Below are 25,941 nucleotides of genomic sequence, written 5' to 3'. Positions count from 1 at the left end.
ATTGGCACATACAGACAGACAGATACGTACACACTCTATCCCCCCCACCTGGTACTTGGGGCCCAACAAAGTATCCCTGCGGCGATATGGATAAGATCAATCTGACGTGTTTCCAGCATCCAAATTGGTCGTCAGTATTGATTTAAAAGGAAGTCAACAAGCGTCCAGGATTTGCTACACAAACATCTCATTGCGCATTTTAATGTAAATTTTAATTGTATACGCCTTATTAAAACCAAAAAAACGCCAGCTTCAAAAACATAATATCTGTCTTATTTACAAATATTCAAGTATAATGATATTAGGAAAAAAAGTAGCGAAAATAAGCTGTTTGTACCACGTGCATAATTTCAAACCAAATTATAGGTACCACAGGAGAACACCATCCGTTTCAGAATCACCAACGTGCGGGTATCTTTAAAAATCATGTAAATACCACGTACTGCTAGATAAACAACGTGCGGGTATCTATAAAAATCATGTAAATACCACGTACTGCTAGATAAAGACCGTGCGGGTATCTTTAAAAATCATGTAAATACCACGTACTGCTAGATAAACAACGTGTGGGTATCTTTAAAAATCATGTAAATACCACGTACTGCTAGAGTAAACAACATGCGATGAATAGGGAACGCCCAATGATGTTGAAAACCAGCATAATTTGTACACTTTATCTAGCAGTACGTGGTATTTACATGATTTTTAAAGATACCCGCACGTTGTTTACCTAGCAGTACGTGGTATTTACATGATTTTTAAAGATATCATTATAATACATTATACACTGTACGGCACCAAGAACGGATCAGGACATTAATCAAATATTAAAAAAATATGTTTTTAAGATTCACGCAAGTTTTTATAAGTCGTACATATTAAAACTATCGCTTATTTTATTCACAACCCTCTTCTTGCCAAATACAAAGGTGTTCACTTGTATCTATTTCAGTTCCCTTCTCTTTTGTACATAGAACGTATTTCAATACTTAAACTCGGGACTAACATTTGTATTTATCATGCTTAAATTTGACAGTTCATTGATAAATTATTTTATTGTTTACAGCTGGTCAGTCTTATTGTTGTAGATTACTATTGTTATAGATTCTCATGTGATTCTTTTTTTAAATTAAATTATGTTAGCCTCAGTTTTTGTATGCCCCCTAGTGAAATAAAGTAAACAAAACTTTTACTGTATACTTGCCCCCCCAGTGGCACAGCGGTATGTCTGCGGACTTACAACGCTATAAACCGGGTTTCGATACCTGTGGTGGGCAGAGCACAGGTAGCCCATTGTGTAGCTCTGTGCTTAACTTCAAATAAACAAATTGTATACAACAGGTAAAAACTAGTGTGAAGATTAGGACATTATATCTCCGAGTCGATGTTCAACGGTTTCTTAACCTGTAGTTTAATAATTTACCAAATATTTTATGTTAATTATAAACTAAAATATACAAGAAAGTGGTTGCAACCTAAATTAATCCAACCTGTTATCACTGTTAAATAGACTCTCACCACAAACTCTCCATCCCCAGAGAATCATTCATCTGTTATACACGTCTAATGTTACCGATAATGAAGATTGTAATTAGGCACATTTATCTTTAAGATCCCAACTAGTCTTTAATATACAACAGTATATAAGGAATTCAGTCTTTGTATTTCAATCAATCGTGTTTGACGTAGCGAACAGGTATGTAGACTTAGCTGATTTCCCTTGTGAAATAGACATATCCCATGTTACACTTACGTAGACGTTTCACATGAACATATTCAACTTCATTCTGTGCATATTGTAGCAACCAGTTTGGTACTAGGTTATAGGACAGACTGTTAGTAGCTGTAAACTAGCAATAACTTGGTTCTTGTCTGAACTTAACCCGAACCCGAATTAGCGCTGGAAAAGCTTCATATTTTACGATTATTAGACCTACAAGATTTATTTTCTTCACAGAATTCAAATATCTTTCTCTGGCAATTGAGAAACATAATGAAACTCAAACCTCCACAAAGTTTTTTGCTTAATCTCTTATGAAAAACTGGATTAGATGTACCTTAACTAAAACCAAAAACAATGCAATAAAGTAACGTCAACTTGCTCGTTTTCTTGTAGCTAACGCTGAACCGATGCAAACTAACCGGAACAGAAGTTCTGTCAGGCCGCACGTTCATAAACAGAGCTCGGATGTTAAGTCCACTCGAGTGCGGACAGTGTTGAACGAAAAGCAGCTACACACATTACGCACGTGCTACGCCGCTAACCCGCGGCCTGACGCCCTTATGAAGGAACAGCTTGTGGAAATGACTGGTTTATCTCCCAGGGTGATTCGGGTGTGGTTCCAGAACAAGCGATGTAAGGATAAGAAGAAAAGTATCATGATGAAACAGATGCAACAGCAAGACAAGGTAAGTTATTCATTTTCACATATCATCAAGTAGCAAGTAGGCTTAGAAAGTTGACCAACTTCTCTGAATACTGTTATAATTCATAAAGTCTTGTTGTTGTTTTTTACCCCTAATACACTAAGGATCCATTTGCACATTAATAAACATTAACACGCACACGCTTATATAAATAAATATGACATTTATGAAATATATAATTTAAATTAGCAGCTCTCACGTGACGCGAAAAATACAATAGTATTATCTTAATTTATTTGACTTTTAAAATCAAGTTCTCTAAAGATACATCATATCAAAAAGAATAACGAACTGATACTGTCAGTGTTACTGCATAGATAATTGGAGTGCGCGCTATTGATACTCAGAACGTTGTATTGATATCAAGAGTATTCGCATATTTATACTGGGAATATAAGGGTATTATTATTGGGAGCGGTAGCGTACTGATACAATGAATATAGAATATTCATACTCAGAATATTAGCGTATAGATACTTAGGGTGTTAGTTTACTGAATGATTCTGGAAGTGTAAGGGTATTGATGTATTAATATCAATGCATAAGGATATTTAAACTAAGGATTTAATGCTATTGTTAGTGGAAATGTTAGAGCATTGATACAAGAAGTAAAATAGTGTTAATAGTAGGAGTGAAAGGCTACACAGATCACATATTTTACGTTTCGGGCAGTCCTACAACCCCGCCCCCTTTTAGAACAGTTGTCTGCTCAAAGTTTTGAGTAAGTAAATTAACCTTGTACAGTTAGTTGGCACGTGCATGATTTCCGTGGGTAGGGGTATTAAAGCTTCATAGTTATTCGGGTGAAACGAATCGTCTTCGTCTTATACTCGTTACTATAGCTTTCATGACTCGATCGCTAAGCCGAAAACAGGAATATTTACCGTGGAGCAGGACTCTGAGAGGGAGGGGGGTTAATTTCGCTCTTATCGTTGAAAAGGGTATAGTGACGATTATAACTTCAACATCCACGAATGTAACCGTTTTCCTGCTCGTTGTATGCAATATAAACCACGCGATTTCCAATCACAGGAAGTAGAAAGGTCATGTGTTATAACCTATGAAAAGGTTGACTTGATAGAAAATTGTTTTTTATGAGCATAACTTTTATAAAAAAACAACATATTTGTTTCAATATACTGAGTTTACATGTGTCTGTACGAGTTTTGATGTAAAACTTGCTATGTTTATGTGTTGTGGATCTACCTAACGATACGCTTGTTAGTGATTGTTATGCAGTAGTATATGTTATTGGTTTGGGATACAAACAAAGAAAATTTATTATGGTAAATTTTGTTTATTAAAAAAAATTACAGTTTTTTTTTCAGACAGTCAATAAAGACTTAATATGGTTATGTTTGGTAATTCAAACTTGTTGATCTAAATATAATGGCTGTACAAACGCATAAATATGTCAGTCAAGTTTTGTTTGTTTTGGATATTCGCGCAAAGCTACACAAGAGTTAGCTGTGTTAGCCGTCCCTAATTTTGAACTGGTAGGCTAGAAGAGAGGTGGCTGGTTAATAGCACTTACCGCCAACTGTTGGTATGCTCCAATCAAACATTGGAATATGAGTGGCGAACGCGATTTTACGGTAACGGGACGCGAACCATGAGCATTGGTCTCACGTTTGGCAATTCGGTACGCTAGCAGCTCGGCCACGCCCTGTCCCAAGGTTTATAGAGGACATTTAACTCGTTTTTCTCTTGGAAACTGTACAGTATTATAATTACCCCCTCCCCCCAGTGACACGGCGGTAAAAACTGGGTTTGAATACTAGTGTTAGGCTCATTGCGTAGCTTCGTGTTTAGCAACAAACAAATAATGTCATAGTTGCAATTTCTTTCAAGTAAGGGTTTTAAATTACCCATGGATAAGTTATTTTGCCAACTAGGATGGGAAATTTGTTTTAAGGACTCATTGTCTTTTTATCTGCATTGCAGCAAACAGTGGCCTATTTTGTGCGAAGCTTAAAAGTTGATACATTGTTTTCAGTTTATTCAAGTATATGCTGCTGGTGACTCCCCCTCCCCCTTCAGTTAATCAACTTAAAAGATTTTTATGAGTCAACAGACAATGCAAATGATTAAACTGGCTGGATCGTTTTTTTTGGGGGGGGGGAGTGTGCTTTCTGAAAAAGAACATAGAAACTGCGTAGGGTAAATATGTCCATATTAGCCGCGTAACGCGGAATTTGAGGTTTGGGGGGGGGGCAATACCGAAGAATTACAAAGAAATATTCAGTGTATAATATCGGACAAATACATGCAAAACAAACAAACAAACAAAAAAACAACATTTGGAACAGGTCGTGATAGTAGGGGCAAGAAATAAAATAGTTGAAAATTTCCATTTCATTAAGATGAATATAAACACTTTTTTTACCTATTAAAGTTTGTTTTATTAAGTACATGTTGAATTTGAACAATGATTAAATAACGCAGTTCTCTCTCTTAGAATAATAAAATATATTGATTTGACCTAGTTTGTTTTAAATAATTTTTATTTTGTACAAATCTCTGGGAACCATCTTTCCGCCGGAGCTACAGGGAGAAAGCTATACAATTTCAAATATCGTCACGTGGTTAAGATCCTAAAAATACGTTTTAGAGCCTTATAAAGGGCTATATGCTAAATGACATTTGGACAAAGTTAGGTCATTGAACAAACTGATTGTCACATTATATTTTGGTTTGATGGAGAAAAGCAAAACATGGAGATGATGGGAAAACGTATCTGTGTTTTACTTTGATATATCAGGATAGCCTGTGTTTTACTTTAATATATCAGGATAGCCTGTGTTTTACTTTAATATATCAGGATAGCCTGTGTTTTACTTTGATATATCAGGATAGTTTGCTCATATGTAAAAAAAAAGTAGTACTTACTGTTCTAATTGGCGCTGATACGTGAAAAAATATATAAAGTATAATAGAACATTCTAGACTGATCGAGAATACACGACATTTTGGTTCGCCTATATAAGGATACGTAAAGTTATAATGTATACGCCTCTCTTGTTTAATCATAGGGGAAATATACAAACAAGAAGGGTTTTTATAGGCAAAGGTAAAAACATAAAGGGTAGTAGGTATGCCTTTCTGTAGCTTGATTATAGACTCAAAGTAAAAACAGAAAGGATCACATAATATTATATAGGAGAAAGGTAAAAAACGCGAAAAGCCAAGTAATATTCTAGTTCGAGCATGGAGAGAAAGGTAAGAGCATGAAGGGGCAGTAACGTTCTAGTTTGATCATAGTGAAAAAGGTAAGGGCATGAAGTTAACCTCTAGCAGTGTCACGGGGTCAAAACTACTAGTGTATGAAACCTCTGTTCCGCTTTCGTTTAAAAATACAAAGCTTAATGTGTTGATTATTTAAGGCTTTTTTTTTTATAAAGCTTTTGTTTGATTTGGGGATGAAAGTTTATTTGTAATAAGCACAAAGCTATACAAAGGGCTATCTGTGTTCTGCCCACCACGGGTTTTGAAACCCGGTTTTTAGCGTTGCAAGTCCGCAGACATATCGCTCTGCCACTGGCAATAGGCGATTTTTCAAGAACACAATACGCAAGCGTCCCCGAAGACAAATAATATAATTTTCCTTAAATTACAAGCCTCACTGCCGTTTGATGTTATTCATTTTAAAGAGGGACACTAATTTCTTGATATATTAATTCGCGCTTTCTTCAAGGCTCTGTTCCTTGTTGTAAAATTTACATTTAATGCACGGAAACAGTCTTGATTTTACAGTATTTTTCAACTGATAATATACGAAGTATGATCTGTATTATAAAAATGGTAGAATCAGGACATACTTTTCAGCGGAATTACTTTAGGAGATTACAGACTTTCGTATTTTTTTCTAAACTGTTGTAAATAACGACGAAGAGAATAAACCTAACGTATTATATACAGCGAAAATCTTCCTAAACTATGTTTTAGATAAACCTACGTGCTTATTCACGTTGTTCGCCCAGCACTTTTGCTAGCCGTAATCCGGGGGCCCATCAAAGAGATTTAGGTGTTTGCCACTAATCCACTTACTTCTATCTGCCGATTCCAAGTCCCAAATGGGCGGAGAAAAGAGAGCAGAAGCAGCCGTGCGGGTCGGCCGTTTCTCGGTGCTCATCACTAGTCTTCCTTCGGGAGCAGCTGAACTGTGAGCCGGTTTACTTGCTGGTTTGTTCGTGTCGGAAAAACTCCCTCCCCGCGAGACGCATTACATTCTCGTTACTTTGCAGTATCCAGATTGTGACACGATTGTTCTTTCTAGATACCTTTCTTCACCTTGCTATTGACTTTGGTTAAGGAGAGAACAAACACCTCTGAAACACCTCAACTCGAACATATTCTTGGATACCTAAAGTTATCCTGTTGGAATCATAGGAGTTTCTTGGACTTGTACTTTGAAGGAAGAAAATAACAAGGTTCTTTAAACTGGAAATGTCTAACTAATGATGTTCTTAGGTATTTAAAACTCAAAACACCCTTTTATTGCACCAACAACGAAACAGCTTGTTTCACAAATCACGCCAGTTTATAAGTCATTAACTAAAGTGTATCTGAAATAATTATTGTTATCCAAATTAGCACATGCCAAAGTATTTGTAACGTATTGTTGAAAACCAGTGGACACGTGTAAAGTATTTGTAGTGTATTGTTGAAAACCAGTGGATTTGTGTAACGTATTTGTAATGTATTGTTGAAAACCAGTGGATTTGTGTAACGTATTTGTAATGTATTGTTGAAAACCAGTGGATTTGTGTAAAGTATTTGTAATGTATTATTGAAAACCAGTGGAGTTGTGTAGGAGAAAATGGTTATTCCCTTTATTTATTTGTTTTGTTTTGTTTAACTTTCATGAGATTGTTTTTGTGGTTAGGCCTACAAAATGGCGTCACCTGAAGTATATGACACTAATGTGTTACTTGGAATATAGCTAGTGGAATTTCATCTGCATGTTCCCCCAAATATATCACGTTCAGTAGATCCATTGAAACTTCCAACTCGAATGTATGTATCTATATTTTTGAACCATCTCATTACAGACACTTTACACTAATAGAGTTGGACATAATTACGTCAGCGTTATATTATACGTAATGTAAGGCTAAAAGGGAAACAGTCTGGTTACCTGAATTTTGGGAAGCTTAAACGCTGTTGTAGGCAACATCGATAAATGTTTCTTTGCTAAAGAGAAGCTAATAAGCACTATTATATTAAACGTACTAGTAAATCTCTATATACGCAGCCTTGCCAATAATCTCACTAAGAAGTTATTCATTGCTATGTAACTAGTTATTGTTAATGAAGCTCTCTACCAATAGCCCTCCCTGATGAGACAAAGGGAATTGGGAGGTCTAATCTTAGAGTTTGAACTTGCCAGATGGCGGCACGTGGCGAGTTACGTGTAGTTCTGGCTACAAAACAATGACAAGCGAGGCCTTCTCTGTGAAATCCTGTGTTATATTGCATCTCACGGTTGGCGAAAATTCTCGTTGTCCTGTCGGACGGTGGTTATAACGCACGCGGTAGCACGCGCAAAAACCCCGTGGTGGCGATTATCGGTCACCATCCGCGGACGCGGCACACGCCCGATGTGCATAACCTCCCTTCCGACGCTCTGGTAGCATTGTTCCGCAGACCGCCGACAGTTCATTATCGGGTTTTCTTCTGTGGGTTTCGAGAGGGGTGATCATTGTTCTCGAGAACTGAATGGCTAGAAGCCCTTCTGAACTATTAGTTTCAAAACTGCTTTATTGTCTGAGAGTAAAATAGATATCTCCATCCCGTCAGACTTGGATTTTTGTAAGAGATTGATGCACACGAATACGAGCGCGTGCGTGTTTGTTGATATGAATCAGTAATGCATCCTAATTGTAGATCATTCACCACAAACTCGTGTCCTAACAACATGCAGACTAGCGTTACTTTTTTTTCCATTGAAATATATATAAGGCTTATTTTAAGTACGATGGGAAGGGGGGGGGGCTTTGTGCCGTTCATTAATCGGTATCAAAATCGAAGAATATTCATAAAAAAAAAAAAACACTCAACTACAGTTGCGATTAGCCCGAATCTAGTATAATAGGAACGATACAGCAATATTTTTCAATACCTTACAGCTGAATAAATTGTCCTCCGAGCGGAGTACATACACTGGGAAACTGTTATTCAGAAACCCACAATCATAACGATGCAGTTATTTAACAGTAGACACTTGCAAAATGAAGCATGCGTGTAAGTAGGGTATGCTTATAAAAGTAATCGCTTTTAATAAAGGAACTCCTGGCGATGAAAGTAAAGTCCCCTAGCGAGAGATATTTGCAAAAAGCAAACATGCGTGTAAGCGAGGAAATGCTTAAAAAGGTAATCAGTTTTAATAAAAGAGCTCCTGGCGATGAGAGTAAAGTCCCTGAGTGATAAACATTTGCAAAGTGAAACATAAGTAAGAAAACTGTTATAAAGGTAATCCTTTTTAAACAAGAATACTTGGTAATACTTTTAAATTTAAGTTCAGTAATTATCAAGTGCCATTTCTGTCGCAAAAACATGGTAACAAAAAAATTAGATATTTAAAACCTAAAACATGTGGTGAACAAGAAAGTCCGTATAGAGGTAACTTTTTATTGATAAATAGAAAGCTACGCAAACAGCTATCTGTTCGCTGCCCAGCGCGAGAATCGAAACCTAATTTTTGGAGTTATAAGCTCTCAGTCTTACCGCTGAGCCACCAGAGATCAATATAAAGGTAATGAAAGAATGTAGAAATTTGCAAAATGAAACATATGGTAAGGAAAAAAATCTTATAAGGTTAAGAATAAAGAAAGCATGGTAATAAAAAAAATGTAGACATTTGCAAAATGAAACATATGGTAAGGTAAAAAATCTTATAGGGTTAAGAATAAAGAAAGCATGGTAATAAAAAAAATGTAGACATTTGCAAAATGAAACATATGGTAAGGTAAAAAATCTTATAGGGTTAAAAATAAAGAAAGCATGGTAATGAAAGAATGTAGACATTTGAAACATGAAACATATGGTAAAGAAAAAAATCTTATAGGGTTAAGAATAAAGAAAGCATGGTAATAAACGAATGTAGACATTTGCAAAATGAAACATATGGCAAAGAAAAAGTTAGAAACAGCTATATCTGAACCAAAGAGGCTCTTACCTGGCCCTTTTAGCCTATTGCTTACATGTTCGGGTGGACAAACAGACAGACGGGTAGTAAAAACATTGTTCCATTGCATTTCATGCTGAAATTGAAAGTATAATACTTTAAGTTAACGGCAAACGAGTAAATCTGTATACTACGTTTTTGTGTACGACGTCATAAGGTCATGTTCTTGGCTATACTGACCACCACCTTCTGGAAATCTATTGCAACGTACATGAGTATATTAAGGCAGTAGAATCACGTTTTCCTCTTCTGCGACTTATCTAGTTTACAATCCTTCGAAAAAATAGAAAATGTGTTTGAACGGGTTGCCGGTTGCACTTCTTGGAAATTTATTTCACTTTCAGGAAAATGATTCTAAGTATTGTCCTGTCGTGCCAGGAGAAAGTTGACAATTACACAGCTTTTCCATTGATAGGGAAATTCTAATACGATTAGTATATGAACTTATCGGCTATTTAACCATTATTTTAGACATTTGAGCGTGGAGTTTTTGTAATAGCTTCTAAAGCCTCTTCAATATTAAGCTCTCTATCAAATTACCGGTAAAGGAAGGTTACGAATATTGAAACTTTTCTTATTGCTACCAGTTCACAGATAACGGGCTCCTCGCTAAGGGACTGATGCTGGAATAATTAGGCTATCCGCTGTAGTATTTTCTGTTTCGACTCATCTGGTCCTTATTAAGAAGGTAGAACCGGTGGTGTAGGTTTGGTGTTACCCTGGTAATTTGCTCATGTTAATTCTTCTTATATAAATGTTTGTATAATATTAAAGAAAAAAAAAACATAGAAAATTAAGACATATGAACAAAGATGCAAAAACCACCATATCGTGTGCTATGCCCACCACAAGGCTCGAATCCCGAATTTTAGCGTTATAAACTATCAAGCTTACCGCTGAGCTACCGGTAATTTAATTCCAAACACACGGAAACAACATCAAAAGCACTTACAGAACACCTCGTTACTTTTAAAAATATTACTAAAGTGTATATCGACTTGTGTATATTAACAAAAATAGAAATTATTATTACTTGTTTTGTCTTATGGTACACACATCAGTTTACTTGCAAACCTTTATTGAAAATCCAGCAGACCGTCTGTAACTACGCTAGATCCTAGTCCGTTGAATCTATTTCAAATATTGTTTTTAGCCTCTTTATTAGCTTAAGTATTACTTCTGTAATATCAACAATGTTATCGTTATTTGAATTAAAGAAAAAAACAAATATGTTTGTTATTTACTGTTAACACGTTTCATAGAATTAGGTTTAAAGTTAAGTTTCATTGCTAAATAATTTACTGGTAGCTGAATGGTAAAACTTCGATAGTATTGGTTCCGATACGTTATTTTTGTATTCCCAACAAAACCTTCCATATTGTATTCTCCAGTGTAGCAAACAACACCTATGCCCTTACTAGTTCCCATGGTTTATCTTGGAATATCCCACAAACCCTAAGAAACCATTTTATCTTGGAATATCTCACAAACCCTAAGAAACCATTGTGTGTTATATTCTCTACTATTACAAACAATAACCATATCCATACTAGTTCCCATGGCTTATCTTGAAATATCCCACAAACCCTAAGAAACCATTCTATGTTATATTCTCCACTGTTGCAAACACTAACCATATCTATAGTAGTTTCCATAGTTTATCTTGGAATATCCCACAAACCCCAAGAAGCCATTCTGTGTTATATTCTCTACTATTACAAACAATAACCATATCCATAGTAGTTTCCATAATGTATCTTGGAATATCCCACAAACCCTAAGAAACCATTCTGTGTTATATTCTCCACTGTTGCAAACACTAACCATACCTTTACTAGTTCAGATGGTTTATCTTGGAATATCCCACAAACCCTAAGAAACCATTCTGTGTTATATTCTCCACTGTTGCAAACACTAACCATACCTTTACTAGTTCAGATGGTTTATCTTGGAATATCCCACAAACCCTAAGAAACCATTCTGTGTTATATTATTCACTGTTGCAAACACTAACCATACCTTTACTAGTTCAGATGGTTTATCATGCTACTCATAACAAACTCTTCCATACTTTATTCTCTACTATAGCAAACAATAACCATACCGGTTCCGGTGGTACATCGTGTTCTTTACCGGGTGACACCCCACTCCAGACTTTCACACGCTATGACTGTTGTCAGAACAAAAGGCAAAAATTACACCAGATTGCCATGTCAGATCGATTCTGTTCGACATCAGAAACAATAACCACGTTCGAGAAAATTGCATATTTTCGTGTCCTGCAGCAGAGGGTTCTGTAGCAGCTCATTCATAGGAAGTACACGCAACTTATCTGTATGTGAAGTACTTTATTCAACGTTGTTTCTCCGATGTTTAAGGTGTACACACACTCATACATAGTTCTATCCAATATGAAATGTCTGCTTCCTGTCACTGTATACCATGACGGATCTACTGCGTTGTTTAAAAGCATAAGGATAAATCGATGAAAACAATGACAATATTTTCAATATTCAAGAGTTTATATCGGGTGTAGAAAACATGATATCAACGCCTACACAATGTAAATCTTTATGGTTTAAGCTTCATAGACATTTCAGCATGTACGATATTTGTAAAGGCTTCGAAATCGCTATCAGGCTGACTCCCTCTATCAAAGTATAACTGCATTTAAACATGCAAAAATTTAATTGTACCAATTTAAGGGAAAAGGCTTACTTGTTATGGACCTGATGTTAGGTTAAGCTAGCTATCATTGGGTTTAGGCTCTAAAAGTTGGGATAAGCTGGCCATCATTTGGTTTGGGCTGTAAAAGTTGGGTTAAACTGGCCATCATTTGGTTTCGGCTCTAAAAATTGGGTTAAGCTGGCCATCATTTGGTTTGGGCTGTAAAAGTTGGGTTAAGCTGGCCATCATTTGGTTTCGGCTGTAAAAGTTGGGTTAAACTGGCCATCATTTGGTTTCGGCTGTAAAAGTTGGGTTAAACTGGCCATCATTTGGTTTCGGCTGCAAAAGTTGGGTTAAGCTGGCCATCATTTGGTTTGGGCCGTAAAAGTTGGGTTAAGCTGGCCATCATTTGGTTTGGGCCGTAAAAGTTGGGTTAAACTGGCCATCATTTGGTTTGCGCTGTAAAAGTTGGGTTAAACTGGCCGTCATTTGGTTTGCGCTGTAAAAAATTGGGTTAAGCTGGCCATCATTTTATTAAGACTGGAAAAGTCAACTACTGCTAGTTGTAAACAAAACTGTTAGCTCTAATGTAATGTATAAAACGGAAAAATGGAGAGGGTTTATTGTTTTGCAACTGTGTACAAATTATATTCACAACACCCATTTATTATCCAAGTTTGAAGAGCTCGCATCAATAAACATGTTAACAGCATTTTTCTTTCTTGTTTATTTCTAATGTTTAAAAGTCATGTTGAAACACTAATGACGATACATTGTATATGATGTACCAGCCAAGCTATTGCGGAACTATAGCCTAAGAGTAACTCGTGGTAGCTAATCAAGTAACGTTCAGAAACAAATGGGAAGAATGGAGATACGGCTTTCTAACTACCGAATATTAATCAATACAACAATGCTATTTCGGTTCAATTACATCATTGAACATAATGCTTTGTCAAATCGCGTGATATCTCAGACGGAAACGAGAAAGCTCGATAAATGTAAACATGGAAGGAAGCTAACCTTCATGAAGTCTCATCCAGTGCAGCACAGACGATCACTTTAATTTAACACTATGATTTTATTGCTCATTTTACATAGTTAATAAGTTCGACCATAGATATGAAATACGGCATCAAGTGTAACTTACCCATTTAGATATTTTAATTAAATTTAAACTCTATTAATTGCATTTAAGATTATTAAATGAACATCTTCCATTGTATCTTTCTGGTTTATAAGTAATGGAATGCTTACTTAACTTACTTGTATTGTTTGTGATAACAAAGTGTTTTTTAAATAGATTTACTAATATTGTGCGATTTGAAATAATACTTCTTAAAAATGAAAATATTAGAATATTTATCTTTATATTTGAATGTGTGTAAGGATGCAATGCTCTAAATATGTAAGCAGAAAATTTTTTTGCAGAACTAATTCAGCCGAAGTTTGTTATATATTTTAATTTGCTTTCACGTTTGTTAGTCGTTTAGAGGTAAAAATATAATAACAGTAAAACAAAACTCGTAAAACACATTTAAGGTTGTTTAAGATATGTGCTTTTTATAATCTTTAGATGTAAAGGCCGTTTAAGATGTGTGCTTTTTTATAACCTCTAGATGTAAAGGTCGTTTAAGATATGTGCTTTTTTATAATTTCTAGATGTCAAGACCGTTTAAGATATGTGTTTTTTTATAACCTCTAGATGTAAAGGTCGTTTAAGATATGTGCTTTTTTATAATCTCTAGATGTAAAGGCCGTTTAAGATGTGTGCTTTTTTACAATCTCTAGATGTAAAGGCCGTTTAAGATGTGTGCTTTTTTATAATCTTTAGATGTAAAGGCCGTTTAAGATGTGTGCTTTTTATAACCTCTAGATGTAAAGGTCGTTTAACCTTAAGATATGTGCTTCTTATAAACACTACATCTAAAACTATGAAATATATCAACAACATATATCCGATGGTGTAAATAATATGAACGCTATGAGCTTAAAATAGTCTCCAGGTAAAGGTTATAAACAAATGTTACCATAAAATCTAAAAGTGTAAAAGCTGTGAAAGATGTGTGCTCCTTATAATCTATAGATGTAATACCTGTGAAAATGTGATTAATTCGTTGTAGTTTCTAGGCCATTAAAGATGTGTGCTCTACATAGTCTCTAGATGTAAAGTCTATAAAAATCAAATTAACTTGTTATAGCTTCTAAGCCTTTAAAGATATGTGCTCTATATAGTCTCTAGATGTAACGGGTATGAAAATCAAATTAACTTATTATTAGTTTATTAGTGTGTGAAGGTTATGAAAGTTACCATAGTTTTTATCACATGAAATTACTATATATTTTAATCCTTAGAGGAAGTAACTCAAATACAAGTTTAAATACTGGAGTTTTTTAGTTCGTAAAATCTCACAATTCGAGAACAAATTATTATTTTTTGACATATTTAAAAAAGAGTCTTGGTATATGTTTGTATCCTAGTAACGTCAGTACATCGTCTTTACTAGTGGTTCTAGATAAACGGTAATTGTTGAGCTACAAAATCTATCTATTGAGTTTTAAAGCCAACAAAGCTTTACCTAAATTAATTACAAAATCATACAGATAACAGGAGAAGTAACCCTAATAGAAATGAACGCTAAGCCTATCCACCCAAGAATGAAAGCAGTCAGGGTCTTCAGAAATAGGACGTGTTATATTGAATAGTAGTATTTTATTTTTTTAAGGATGACATATGCAATGCTTGTTGAAAGCCTCAGCATTTTTTTGGTATTGCATTATGGAGGATGTGTATAGTGACATGTGAGGTTGTCGTATTCTTTTTATTTTTCGCGGTTTACATTTCCTCCATGTCGTTCTTGTTCTAAGCGTTAAATTTATTATAAAACAGTTATATAAAGCATATACATTTGCTTTACCACGTACATATATAAGCAAACTTCTTTTACGGGCTAAGTGTTATAACTATATATAACAAATAAATATTTTATCTAAATATAAATGTTTGGGATTTTAAACATTTTATCATTACCTCTAATGGTTATTCTTTTAGTCCAGTTTATACAAAGAATATTAGTTTCGTTCTGTTCTTTTTAGATTCAAAAGTATTCCAAGCTTTAACGACTTTCCAATACTTTAAGGTTAATGTTATCGTCTTGTAACCGAGACGTGTGTTATATGAGAGGTGGTGATAACTGTTTTATAAGAGTTTTCTTCATTGTTTTTCTTTACCCTTACACCCATACCCTTACACCCATCTTTTTATTAGATGATTTGGAATGCTATTTTCTTTTTTTTTCTTTTTTTTGTTGATGTTTCAGGTGTTTTAAACCCCTATTTCTAATTTTCATTATTAATATTAAATAAATTTCAAGGTTTTTGTTAAAAGCTTTAGTTGTATATGAATGAACTGCGCTTACCCCCCCCCCAAAAAAAACCTCCACAAACAAAATGCGATTGAGTATATTAGTAGAACGCACCCAAAAATGCCGGTTCAGTTTAGTTTTCAAATAACATTTGTTTTTATTTTATCGTTGCTATAAGTTAAGGTTTTATTTGAACTTATTGAAATTTTATGAATTGCGAAACACTAAAAAAAAGTAAAAAAAAATAGAAAAAGCGAGAAGAAAAATTCTCGCAGTTCTAGTTGGATTAACACTAACATTACCATTCAACCCCATTAATCCTGATTTCTCTAATCCTTGTATTATATCCACTTTATGAAAAACCTAATCTCCACTTTGATTTGAAATTATTTTATTTTCCTGTGGATCAGTGCTTTAACTCACAAAATATTTAGGGACTGCTCATGACCCCACACTAATGTAAAAGCTGTGAAATGTTCTCTAAAGTTAAAAAGAAAAAAAGAAAAGAGGAAGCAGTATTGAAACTGTTTGATTTCAGGTACTGATTTAATAATCTCTTTATCGTTCACAGTTTGTCATCCTCTCCATGTCCGACTCCGACTGTTCTCCACAGCATTCCCCGGTAGGGCACAGTGCACTTTCTATATTTCGGGCCACCGTTCGGGAAGGCTATTGGGTTAGTGTCTTATTCACCCAAACATTTTTTTTTATGTCTGTTTTTGTTTCCTTTTTCTGACTTTATTTGTTCCTATACCACCTCATCTTTTGTATTATTACCTCTGTAGCAAACAACCACGCGCTTTTTTTTACTCTCACAGCCTATTTCACCTATATAGATCTCCGATATAGAATATTAAACAAAATCTAAACCCGACACTCAGTAGGTGATTTCCGCGAAATAAGCACATTTTTATTTTCTTTACTTGATGGAAATTGAGGTAAACCTTTCTGAATCGTTTCTCACCAATCCGCTTTTTATTTTCTTGAAAAAAAAGATACCGATAAGATGCTAATGATGAGATCTGAGATTTTCAGGAAGAAACTTATCAGGTACAATATTCGTCATTGAATAATATTAGGTTAAGAATATTTGAGCTTTCATAAAAGATCATTCTGTAAATATATTAACGTTTCTCTTATAATAGATTTCTATGTTGATAATAAAGCACTTTAATGATATTTAGACTTAAATAGGTTTCTCAGAAGAACATTTGTGAAGCGAAACTCGGTGAATCAGATTAGGCTATTAGTTTTTAGTTTTTGGATGCTGGAGCTCTCACAGGATGTTAATGTCTAGCTATATAAAGACATTCCTTACTATAAAGATATCAATTTGTTTGGATAAGGGAAGAAACTGCAGGATGCCATAAATATTTCTTTCCGAAAATCGACACGTACATAAATATTTGAGCACAAATCAGAGTTATTGTTTTTTTGTTTGTTTTTTCCTTTCTTTCTTTGTTGTCTCGAAATGGTCTCTATTTATAAAAACTAAAAGTAAAAAAGATAGGGAAGAAAACTGAGAAATACTTCACTGTTTCGTTTTAGTAATCTTTTAATTTACAATTTCGTAACAAACCTTTAGTGAATAAACGAGCTCTTGTTAATGAACTTTAAAATCCAATGAAAATGATGTGGTAATTAACCTTGTGGTATTTAACCTTTCAGACCAAGAATAGTTCGGAGGAAAACTAAATGGGTGTTTATTTCTCCCAAACCTGGTAAAAAAAAGTCATCTGGATTTACCAGTAATTGGGTGATTTTTTTTTTCAAAATTTTATCAAATTCAAATAACCATCTAAAGTATAAGGAGTTTTAGAGTCATTTGAAAATTCGTTCAGACTTTGAATTGTTTAAAATAATCTTTTTAAGTTACGTATTATATTACCCTGAGCAAAAATGGGCATTTTTAGTTGTATATAGAATATTCAGTTATTCAGAAAAACAAATAAAGAGGTGAGAGGTGTTTATTTCTTTCAATATACATTTCTGTCTCTATAATATATTGTTCTGTATGAAGTCATAGTATGAAAAAAAAACTTCTCCAGACTAAATTTTGAATGATGTGTGAACAAGCAAAACATTTGACCTCTTGCATTCATTATTATTTATTTAGGTACATGATGTCTATGATTCAAAGGTTAAAGGTTAAAGTTTTTTTGTTTTACTTAGTGATTTGTTGACTGCGAGAAGAGAGAATATTTAAGAGGGAAAATTGGTATCCTCAAAACCTTTTCTGGATCTTGAGTTTAAGTACAGTTGAGCTTGTAAGCCTTCCCAAGTGGTGGTCCTATACTGTTCTGTTTACTTAGCTTTATAAATTTAAGTCTGTTATGTACTATATCTTTTTAGGTTTGTTATTTCTATAGGATAGAAAAATAAAATGACAAATGCATGACTTAATTTAAGGGCTTTACATTTCTTTTCTAGTTTATACAAAACTTTTTTATGTCCTATGTGGAAACTAAGTTCGAATCACTTGTATATAATACATGTCACAAACGTATACAATGTATAACATACAATGAAACGAATATATGTTATTGTGCAATCTCTACTAGGCTACTTTTTTAAGGAAAAATTTTTTTTTGTTCTTACAAATGAGCATTTTGTGTATTTTTTTATATCTGATTTGTTTGTTGTTTTTTTGCACAGAGTTGTACAATGAGATAGCTCTCTGTGCTGTACCAAACGCAGGCATAGAATCTCGAATTTGAGAGTTATAAGCTCTCTTGTTTACCGTTGAGATACTACTCTAATAAGAAGTAAACTTTTCAAAATTTCATCAGACCGAACATGGTTTCGAAATAGCTTATGACATCATATGGATTTCGGTAAACTAAGACAAATTAAGTTTTACTCTTAAGTTTGAAGTCGTAAAAACTCCAAATACTGCCATAAAAGAAATTATGAAGCTTCTATATTTCTCCAATGCGTGCAATAAAGAATAGCATGACCATTTTCGGTAGGTAACTCGAGAGCTACAAGAACGTGTTATTACGTATGCAAGAAGACATTAAAATCCCCAGTAAAACTCACTAAGTCGATACCATTAAACTACATTAATGCACAACAGTGAAGGCTTAAAACAGTGTCTTCATATGTAAATATATCCGTTAGTGAGGATGAAGATAGCTGGGACTACACAAGAGGATAACGTAAGTGTATTCACGTTTATATAGTTACTTAGTGTAGTCTGTATCTCTCCCCTCATTCACTCCTCTCCTGTATACAGTAAGGTTGGCCTCTCGTTCTCGTAGCTGCATTATGTAAGTCTTTTTGTATCTTGAGATCCATCAGTTGGAGATGAGCCTAATGGACTCTGCTTCATCCAACAGCCTGTGTATTTGTATTGATCGTTTAAAAGGTCTATAAGCTTATTTGGAGGTAATTTACCGTATGTGACAGCCACCGTGGCTGGTGCATCACTGGATCACGTGACGAGCTTACATTATAACAGTGCCCACCCAAGACAGACAAATGGAAGTGCGTTGACCCAGAGATATACGCACGTATATGAGCTAGATATATGAATATCTACGCATATATCAACTCAATACATGAATATGCTCATGTTTCAGCTCGATGAATATACATTCACGTATGAGCTAGATATATGGATATATACATATCTATATGAGTTAGATATATGGATATACACACGTATGAGTTAGATATGGATATATACATATCTATACGAGTTAGATATGGGGGTATACATGCCTTCATACACTGAATCGTGTCATTTTAGACATATTTGAAAACAAACTTAGGCAGATTTGTATCTCCAGTTACACATCACATAACACAAACCGTTAACATATTATAAGCTATAATAAATGGAATTAGACACTATAATTATCAGTTTTGTTCAATTCTGTTTTTTATTTATTGTCCCATAAATAACGTGAGCAAAAACATTTTTAGTGAACATGTTCCTTTAACAATATTTCAGATGTGAAGAAAGTCATCAAACTGGTTTCTTTCAACATATTATACATTTTGTTTTTCAAATTGTTAAATTTTCAACGATACTATTCAGATTGTAATCTTTCGAAACTCGTCATTAACATTCCTGACCGTGTGTGATGAGATACTAAATACTGTTGGTGCATGCCACAATGTCCAGCTATCTGTTCCAAAATGTAAATTATAAACATTTTTATGATTGAAACTGTCACCGCAGTCTCCGCTTTTCTAAACCGGTTCAAAAGAAAACAAAATAACAAATTTAATACTATAAACTATTGGCCAATTTCAAAATTTGAGGTTTACCGCCTTGTAATTTATTTTTATTACCTTCCGCAGGAGGGCCGACAGGTTAGTCTTGGCACCATGCGTGGGGTTCCGATGGTAGCCTCGAGCCCAGTGCGACACGAGAGTCCTTTACAAGTGAATCCAATTGAAGTCCAGACTTACCACCCACCTTGGAAGACTTTAACGGAGTATGCCATGCAACCTGTCATTGATCCCAACACACCACATTTTCAGCAGCTGGTTAATCAGGTAAAGATCTGCTATCTTTTTACTGTAAAATGTAAACTAAAATCTTAAGTACAGAGTAAGAGTACTTACATTAAATAATCTCTTTGCTCGCTGATGGAGGTGTGTTGTTTCCTGTTAACGTATGTTTTGCATTTAATATAGGAATTTTGATGGTAATCCGTAACAGCAGTCTTTGAGATACAGCGAGATAAGCATGATGGTATAAACGTTTATCAACTCGTGGGATTATTTGTTGTGTCGTATGTTAACATACTTGTGCTTCATTCTTGTTAATAAGGTTTTCGAGATTTAGGCGTTTTGTATGGTGTTAAATAAATAAATGATAGTGTTAAAAATTATTGTTCCGATTACGATCTGTTTTCTTAAATCAATTTGATGAAAAAGTTACATTCACCAACTTAATCCAGTTGACATCAAAACCGTTATGGTCAAGTTATTTGCTAATAAAAATGACGCTCAAATCACTATTATGTCTGTTGTATCCCATCCAGTATAAAGAGCACTGGTATTAAGCGAAACACCTCGTCAGCACTGGGTATATATCAGATATAGTGTGGTTAACGTGTTATTATTATACGCTTTTTTTTTCACTTTCGCTCGAAAGTTCTTCTTCTTATTATTTTTTTAATTTTCGGACTTAAAACATAAACATGGAAGTTATTACAAACGCTCTGTACTTGCATTCTTACCCAAGGGTAAGATTATTGAAGTAATTTGTGTATTAGTTTATTTTTGCTCTGTTGTGATGAAGTGATAAAATAAATTACAATTGCAAATACCCTGATTTATCATTTCAGACCCGCTATTATTGAGTTTTTATTAAGTAAGAAAGCCGCCAAATATTTTGTAACGATTTAGTAAATGTCAAAGTGCTTTAAAGGAACGAAGGCAAAAAAAAATCCCACGGTAGAGAATTGTCTGCTGCAAACATGAACAAAAAATATTACATCACTCAGAATAAAACTATTTTCAAATCCTCTTGTGCCAGAAATGTAAATATTTTCCTGAAATGTAGCTTTAATTAACGGAAGGAAAAAAGGCTCCTACAATCGTTGTTCAGACAAAGTTATAATATGAATGTCTCCATGGACTCTAAAGTTGTAAAGCAAGATGATATGCCAGTTGAAAGCTTTCTAAATAAAAGCCACCATCTCATATAATTTGGATCTATCAAACAAGAGTTAGATAGTGTTTATACTGAATATTAAAAACCAATATTCAGTCTGACTATGTTGAATATAGGAATATTATCGGTGAAACTAAACTTCATATCGTAATACATTAAAGCTTCGACTTGCACTTAAGAACCTTCCTTCTTAACGTACCAGTTATATCGATGGATTTACAAATGTTAATGCTAAGCTGATGTAATTTTAACTTATACTTTTCTTTTTCTTCTGAAATTTGCAACCGTAACACATGAGACCATTTCATATAATTAGATACACGTGGGAGAAGAAAACGTTATGGTGAAGTATTGAGAATAGTTTGAATAAATATATTACTTAATTACGATTCACCGTCGGTTGTCACAATTTATGTATACTATCTTTGAAATGTAAAAAAAGCAATAGTTTTGTAACAAAAACAATTTGATCCCTATTTTATAAATGCTAAGTTTTTAAAGAGAAGGAACGGGTTTATTTCTAAATTAAAGACAGTCTCAAGTTTACTGTGACTGGCTTTTATATGTGTAAGTAAAACGTTTTTTAGTACCGTAAAGAGTAGAATATTCCATCATAATACAACAACAATTAAGTAATACTGATAACCATGTTATCAGCATCAACTCAATATTATGACAGTCATGAGAACAGTATTAACTCCTGATATTCTGAGAACCATGTTATCAGCATCAACTCGTGTATTATGACTGTCATGAGAACAGTATTAACTCCTGATATTCTGATAACAATGTTATCAGCATCAACTCATGTATTATGACAGTCATGAGAACAGTATTAACTCCTGATATTCTGAGAACCATGTTATCAGCATCAACCATGTATTATGACAGTCATGAGAACAGTATTAACTCCTGATATTCTGAGAACCATGTCATCAGCATCAACTCGTATTATGACAGTCATGAGAACAGTATTAACTCCTGATATTCTGAGAACCATGTCATCAGCATCAACTCGTATTATGATAGTTATATAGACTCCTAATACTCTTATAACGATTTCAGTAGTATTGTAAGTCACAACAGTAGTATTATTTCCTGGTATTCGGATAACCGTATCAATAGCATCAGCTCCTAGTACTCTGACAATCTGGTTTGTAATATTAACTTCGGTTGTTCTGATAATCATATTATCAGTCTTAGCTCTTTGTATTATGACACTGATGGCAGTGGTATTCTGATAACTGAATCAGCTGTATTAGTTCCCAGTACTATGGCAATCATGGCAGCAGTGTTATCTCACAGTACTTTGCTAATCATATCAAAAGATTCAGTTCAAAATATTGTGACAGTCATGGCATCAGTATAGACTACTATATCGAGTGAAATAAAACACACCCTTTCCGTTTCTTATGTAACATAATTGAAACATCCCACTTCATCTCTCGGGAGAAAATATCTTAATTATCACGAGTGTGTGGGACGAAAATTGTATTTCATCTCCTTCTTTAGCGTTGGAGAGTAGCCCAAGAGTTCGAGGTGGGTGCTGTTGACTAGCTGCCTTCCTTTTAGTCTATCAGCTAAAAATTAGGGACGACTACGTGTAGATAGATAGCCCTTGTGCAACTTTTCGTGGAGATTCTAAAACAAACAAATAATTCTTAACGTTGGCCTTTCCAGCATTAGCGAAGACTTTTGCAAGAAAGAGCTCTTAACGGAAACGATGTATTTTGTGTTTCAACTGCGAGATTAATCAGACCAGTATTCTTCAAGTTGAAAGATCATAGTACCTCCACTAAGTTTCTAGTCGAGTTCTAATAGTTTCTTGAAACTTAAATAGACACTGCATAATGTAATTAAAACTAACAAACTTCAATTGGAAATTTCATTGTAATTGATGTTATTACTTTTAAACGGGAATTAAATGGATCAATGGGATTTCTCATTCAGTAATTTTTCAAACAAAATAGTGTAAATCAGTTCTCATTTTCGCAGAAATTGTTATTAATTTGCTGTCACTTCAGTGTTGATTTAACTCGGTTATTCGTTTGATAGATTGTTCTAATACATCCTACGATGACATTTTTTTTTTCCTTTTCAGTTTTAATTTTACTTAAAAAATTGGATCCATTAGGATCAAGTTGAACCAAAGCTGTATCAGTTTTTTCTTATCTCTTAATTACCTGAAACAAATACTTTACGCATTTTGTGGCTAGCTTTAATTTCAGATACTCCAAGGTGATGGAGTCTATTTTGTTACATGTACACTATACCCGTTTACTGCTTTTTTTATAATCCCAAAGCTAACGTATTTTCACGTTCATGGTTACTTCTCTTAGTCTGTCGTCTCTATGAGTGACCTCATCTCGAGAAAAAAGTTTTGATTTTGTTTAACATAAGCAGTTTACAAGTTAGCCTTATTAAGACTTCTACTTAAGTTTTCCAATTTTCTACAGAGATGGTAGTTTTCTACTTGATTGTCTTATCATTACTTTCTTAGTTTTAAACTAATGGCGCATGAATATAATGATGATTTTTAAAGCTAAGGAAATATTTTCCTACTTGTTCAGTCATAAAAAAACAATTATTTCTTCATCGTGTTCGGATCAGTTCGACCTTGGGTAAAGAACGTTACAACTAACGGCACTTTCTTTCGAATGCCAAAAAAGGTGTTCTGTTCCCACAGGTGGCGCCTGGGTGACTTTATTGCAGCGATTATAAGGTATGGAATTGCGATAACGTCTCGGAGTACCCGGGGGACAACAAGACTCCCTGGCGGGTCGGGATGTCATCCGGTATGGGAAGACGACTCGCGGCACGTGCTCAGCTGCCTTGTCACAACAAAACTTGATGCTATCTGCGCGTTCTGAAAACCAGTTTTACTGTCTTTAGTGTAGTCCCACTGATAGATAGTACTTCTGTAATTCCAAACACAATATGAGTTACTGTCCAAACCAGCTAAACAACATTTGCTCTTTAACAACCTATTGCTCTGACCAACAACTAAACATCATTGTTTAGTTACAACAACTTATTGCTTAAAACGCCTGAGCAACAATGTTCTTTCATCAAGAACTACGTCGAATCAAACCAGCTAAAGAGCATTTGCTCTTTAACAACCTATAGCTCTGATCAACAACTAAACATCGTTGTTTACTTACGACAGATTATTACCTCAACCACCTGAACAATAATGTTTTTTTTTCTTCAGAAAATACATAGCATCGAACCAGCCTGGCTCTGGCCACTTGCTCAACAATGATCTCCCTGAACAACGTTATACCATTGAAGAGTGTTCATAGGCTCTAAACAATTAAACTCCGAGTTTTCTTATGACCAGTTATTGTTTTGACTGTTTGATCAACATTGTTCTGTTAGAAATACATCTCGATCTAACTGATTGAATAATAAGGTTTAAAAATGAAACAATGAACGCTTTTAAAATACGTCGTAAACTAAAATTCCATGAGAAAAATCCAAACCATAAAAACCAATAAACTATCCAAATATCGCGGTCATTTGCGATTAAATAAAGTGTATTGTATCTGTGGTATTCTGCTAATATTACTACTCGACAATAATCAAATTTCTGGAATTACTGAATGAAAGTGCAACGTTAAACACGCCCAGCAATTACAGTAAAAATTCACATTCTACCGATTTATGTACGTAGTAGATGCCAACACTATAAGTTTCCGTGAATAGTTGTGGGTTGTTAAGAAAACGTCTTCATTTTTCCTTTCTCCTCATCTAACAATAAATGTGCAGAATAATTTACTGAAACCAAGTTAAACAGGGTGCATTATCCTCTGATTATATAATGTAAACTTAGCCAAGCCTAAAATACTTATGCTTCACATATAAAACAAAAACAAGCAAAAAAAAAACCCCTTAAATATAACTACAGTTTAATCAATAGAGTTAATGCGTTGTTAACGTATTTATTAGAATGTCGAAAGTGTACAACGCACGTATTTCCCGTATTTTTTGTAAGGCTGGTATCAGACTGGTATTGTACTATTTACCTCGATTATTGTCTCACCCATTGCAAGGTGGAATTAAATTGTTGACCGAAGTCAATAAGAGAAAGTTTCTGTTGGATACAGTCTATATCAAATGGTGCAATGCTACATCGAATAGCTCAAAATATGTCGCAATTATGCAACGGTACTCCTTTAGCGTTGCATCAGTATTATTCTCATTTCTATAATAAGTTATCTCAAGTTTTTTTTTTGTGGTCCTGATTGTTGGTTGTACACTGGAGTAATGGCTGTCGTTAAAATAATACACAATTAGAAATGATTGTTCTGTTACAATAACAATAAACGTTTTCAGCGGATCTATGGAAATCCATTTCCTGTTTATTTTACATTTTAGATTTCTTATTTGTTTGATCTCTTATTCGGCCCCTAAGTTTTCCTTTTTAACCCTAGTCACTGCAAAGCTACTCTGTAGACAATGACTTAGATTTTTTTTAGTTTTCATATATTTATTATTTTCGTGAGCTACTGAGTTTTCTATCCTTTAGCTAATTAACCTGTTTTCACTATATATTTTTCTAATTATTTCATTGAACCAGTTTTTCATTATTTCAAAAATAAAAAAAAACCTATTGCTGCTACAAAAATCAATAAGTTCTCCAAGATTATTGTGTTTAATTATCA

General features: G+C 34.3%; 1 protein-coding gene across 4 annotated transcripts in view; it reads left to right on the top strand.

The window, feature by feature from the left end:
• The window catches only part of LOC106478479 (insulin gene enhancer protein ISL-1-like), a 57,890-nt gene that overhangs the window by 26,725 nt on the left and 5,224 nt on the right, over positions 1–25,941 (top strand). Inside the window, exons 4-7 of one of the 4 annotated variants that reach the window (XM_022382083.1) lie at positions 2,117–2,409; positions 16,217–16,321; positions 19,954–20,151; positions 20,293–20,371. In XM_022382083.1, coding sequence (XP_022237791.1) covers positions 2,117–2,409; positions 16,217–16,321; positions 19,954–20,151; positions 20,293–20,301 — 605 coding nt within the window. In that variant the 3' untranslated portion in view covers positions 20,302–20,371. Of the gene's footprint in view, positions 1–2,116; positions 2,410–16,216; positions 16,322–19,953; positions 20,152–20,292; positions 20,372–25,941 lie in introns of those variants that run through there. The other 3 variants (XM_022382082.1, XM_022382081.1, XM_013939025.2) reach the window with 3 other exon arrangements.

The sequence above is a fragment of the Limulus polyphemus genome, unplaced genomic scaffold (genome assembly GCF_000517525.1).
Source record: "Limulus polyphemus unplaced genomic scaffold, Limulus_polyphemus-2.1.2 Scaffold215, whole genome shotgun sequence".
NCBI classification, from domain to species: Eukaryota; Metazoa; Arthropoda; class Merostomata; order Xiphosura; family Limulidae; genus Limulus; species Limulus polyphemus.
Note: the sequence above shows the minus strand (reverse complement) of the source record. Positions and strands in the feature narration are given on the sequence as shown.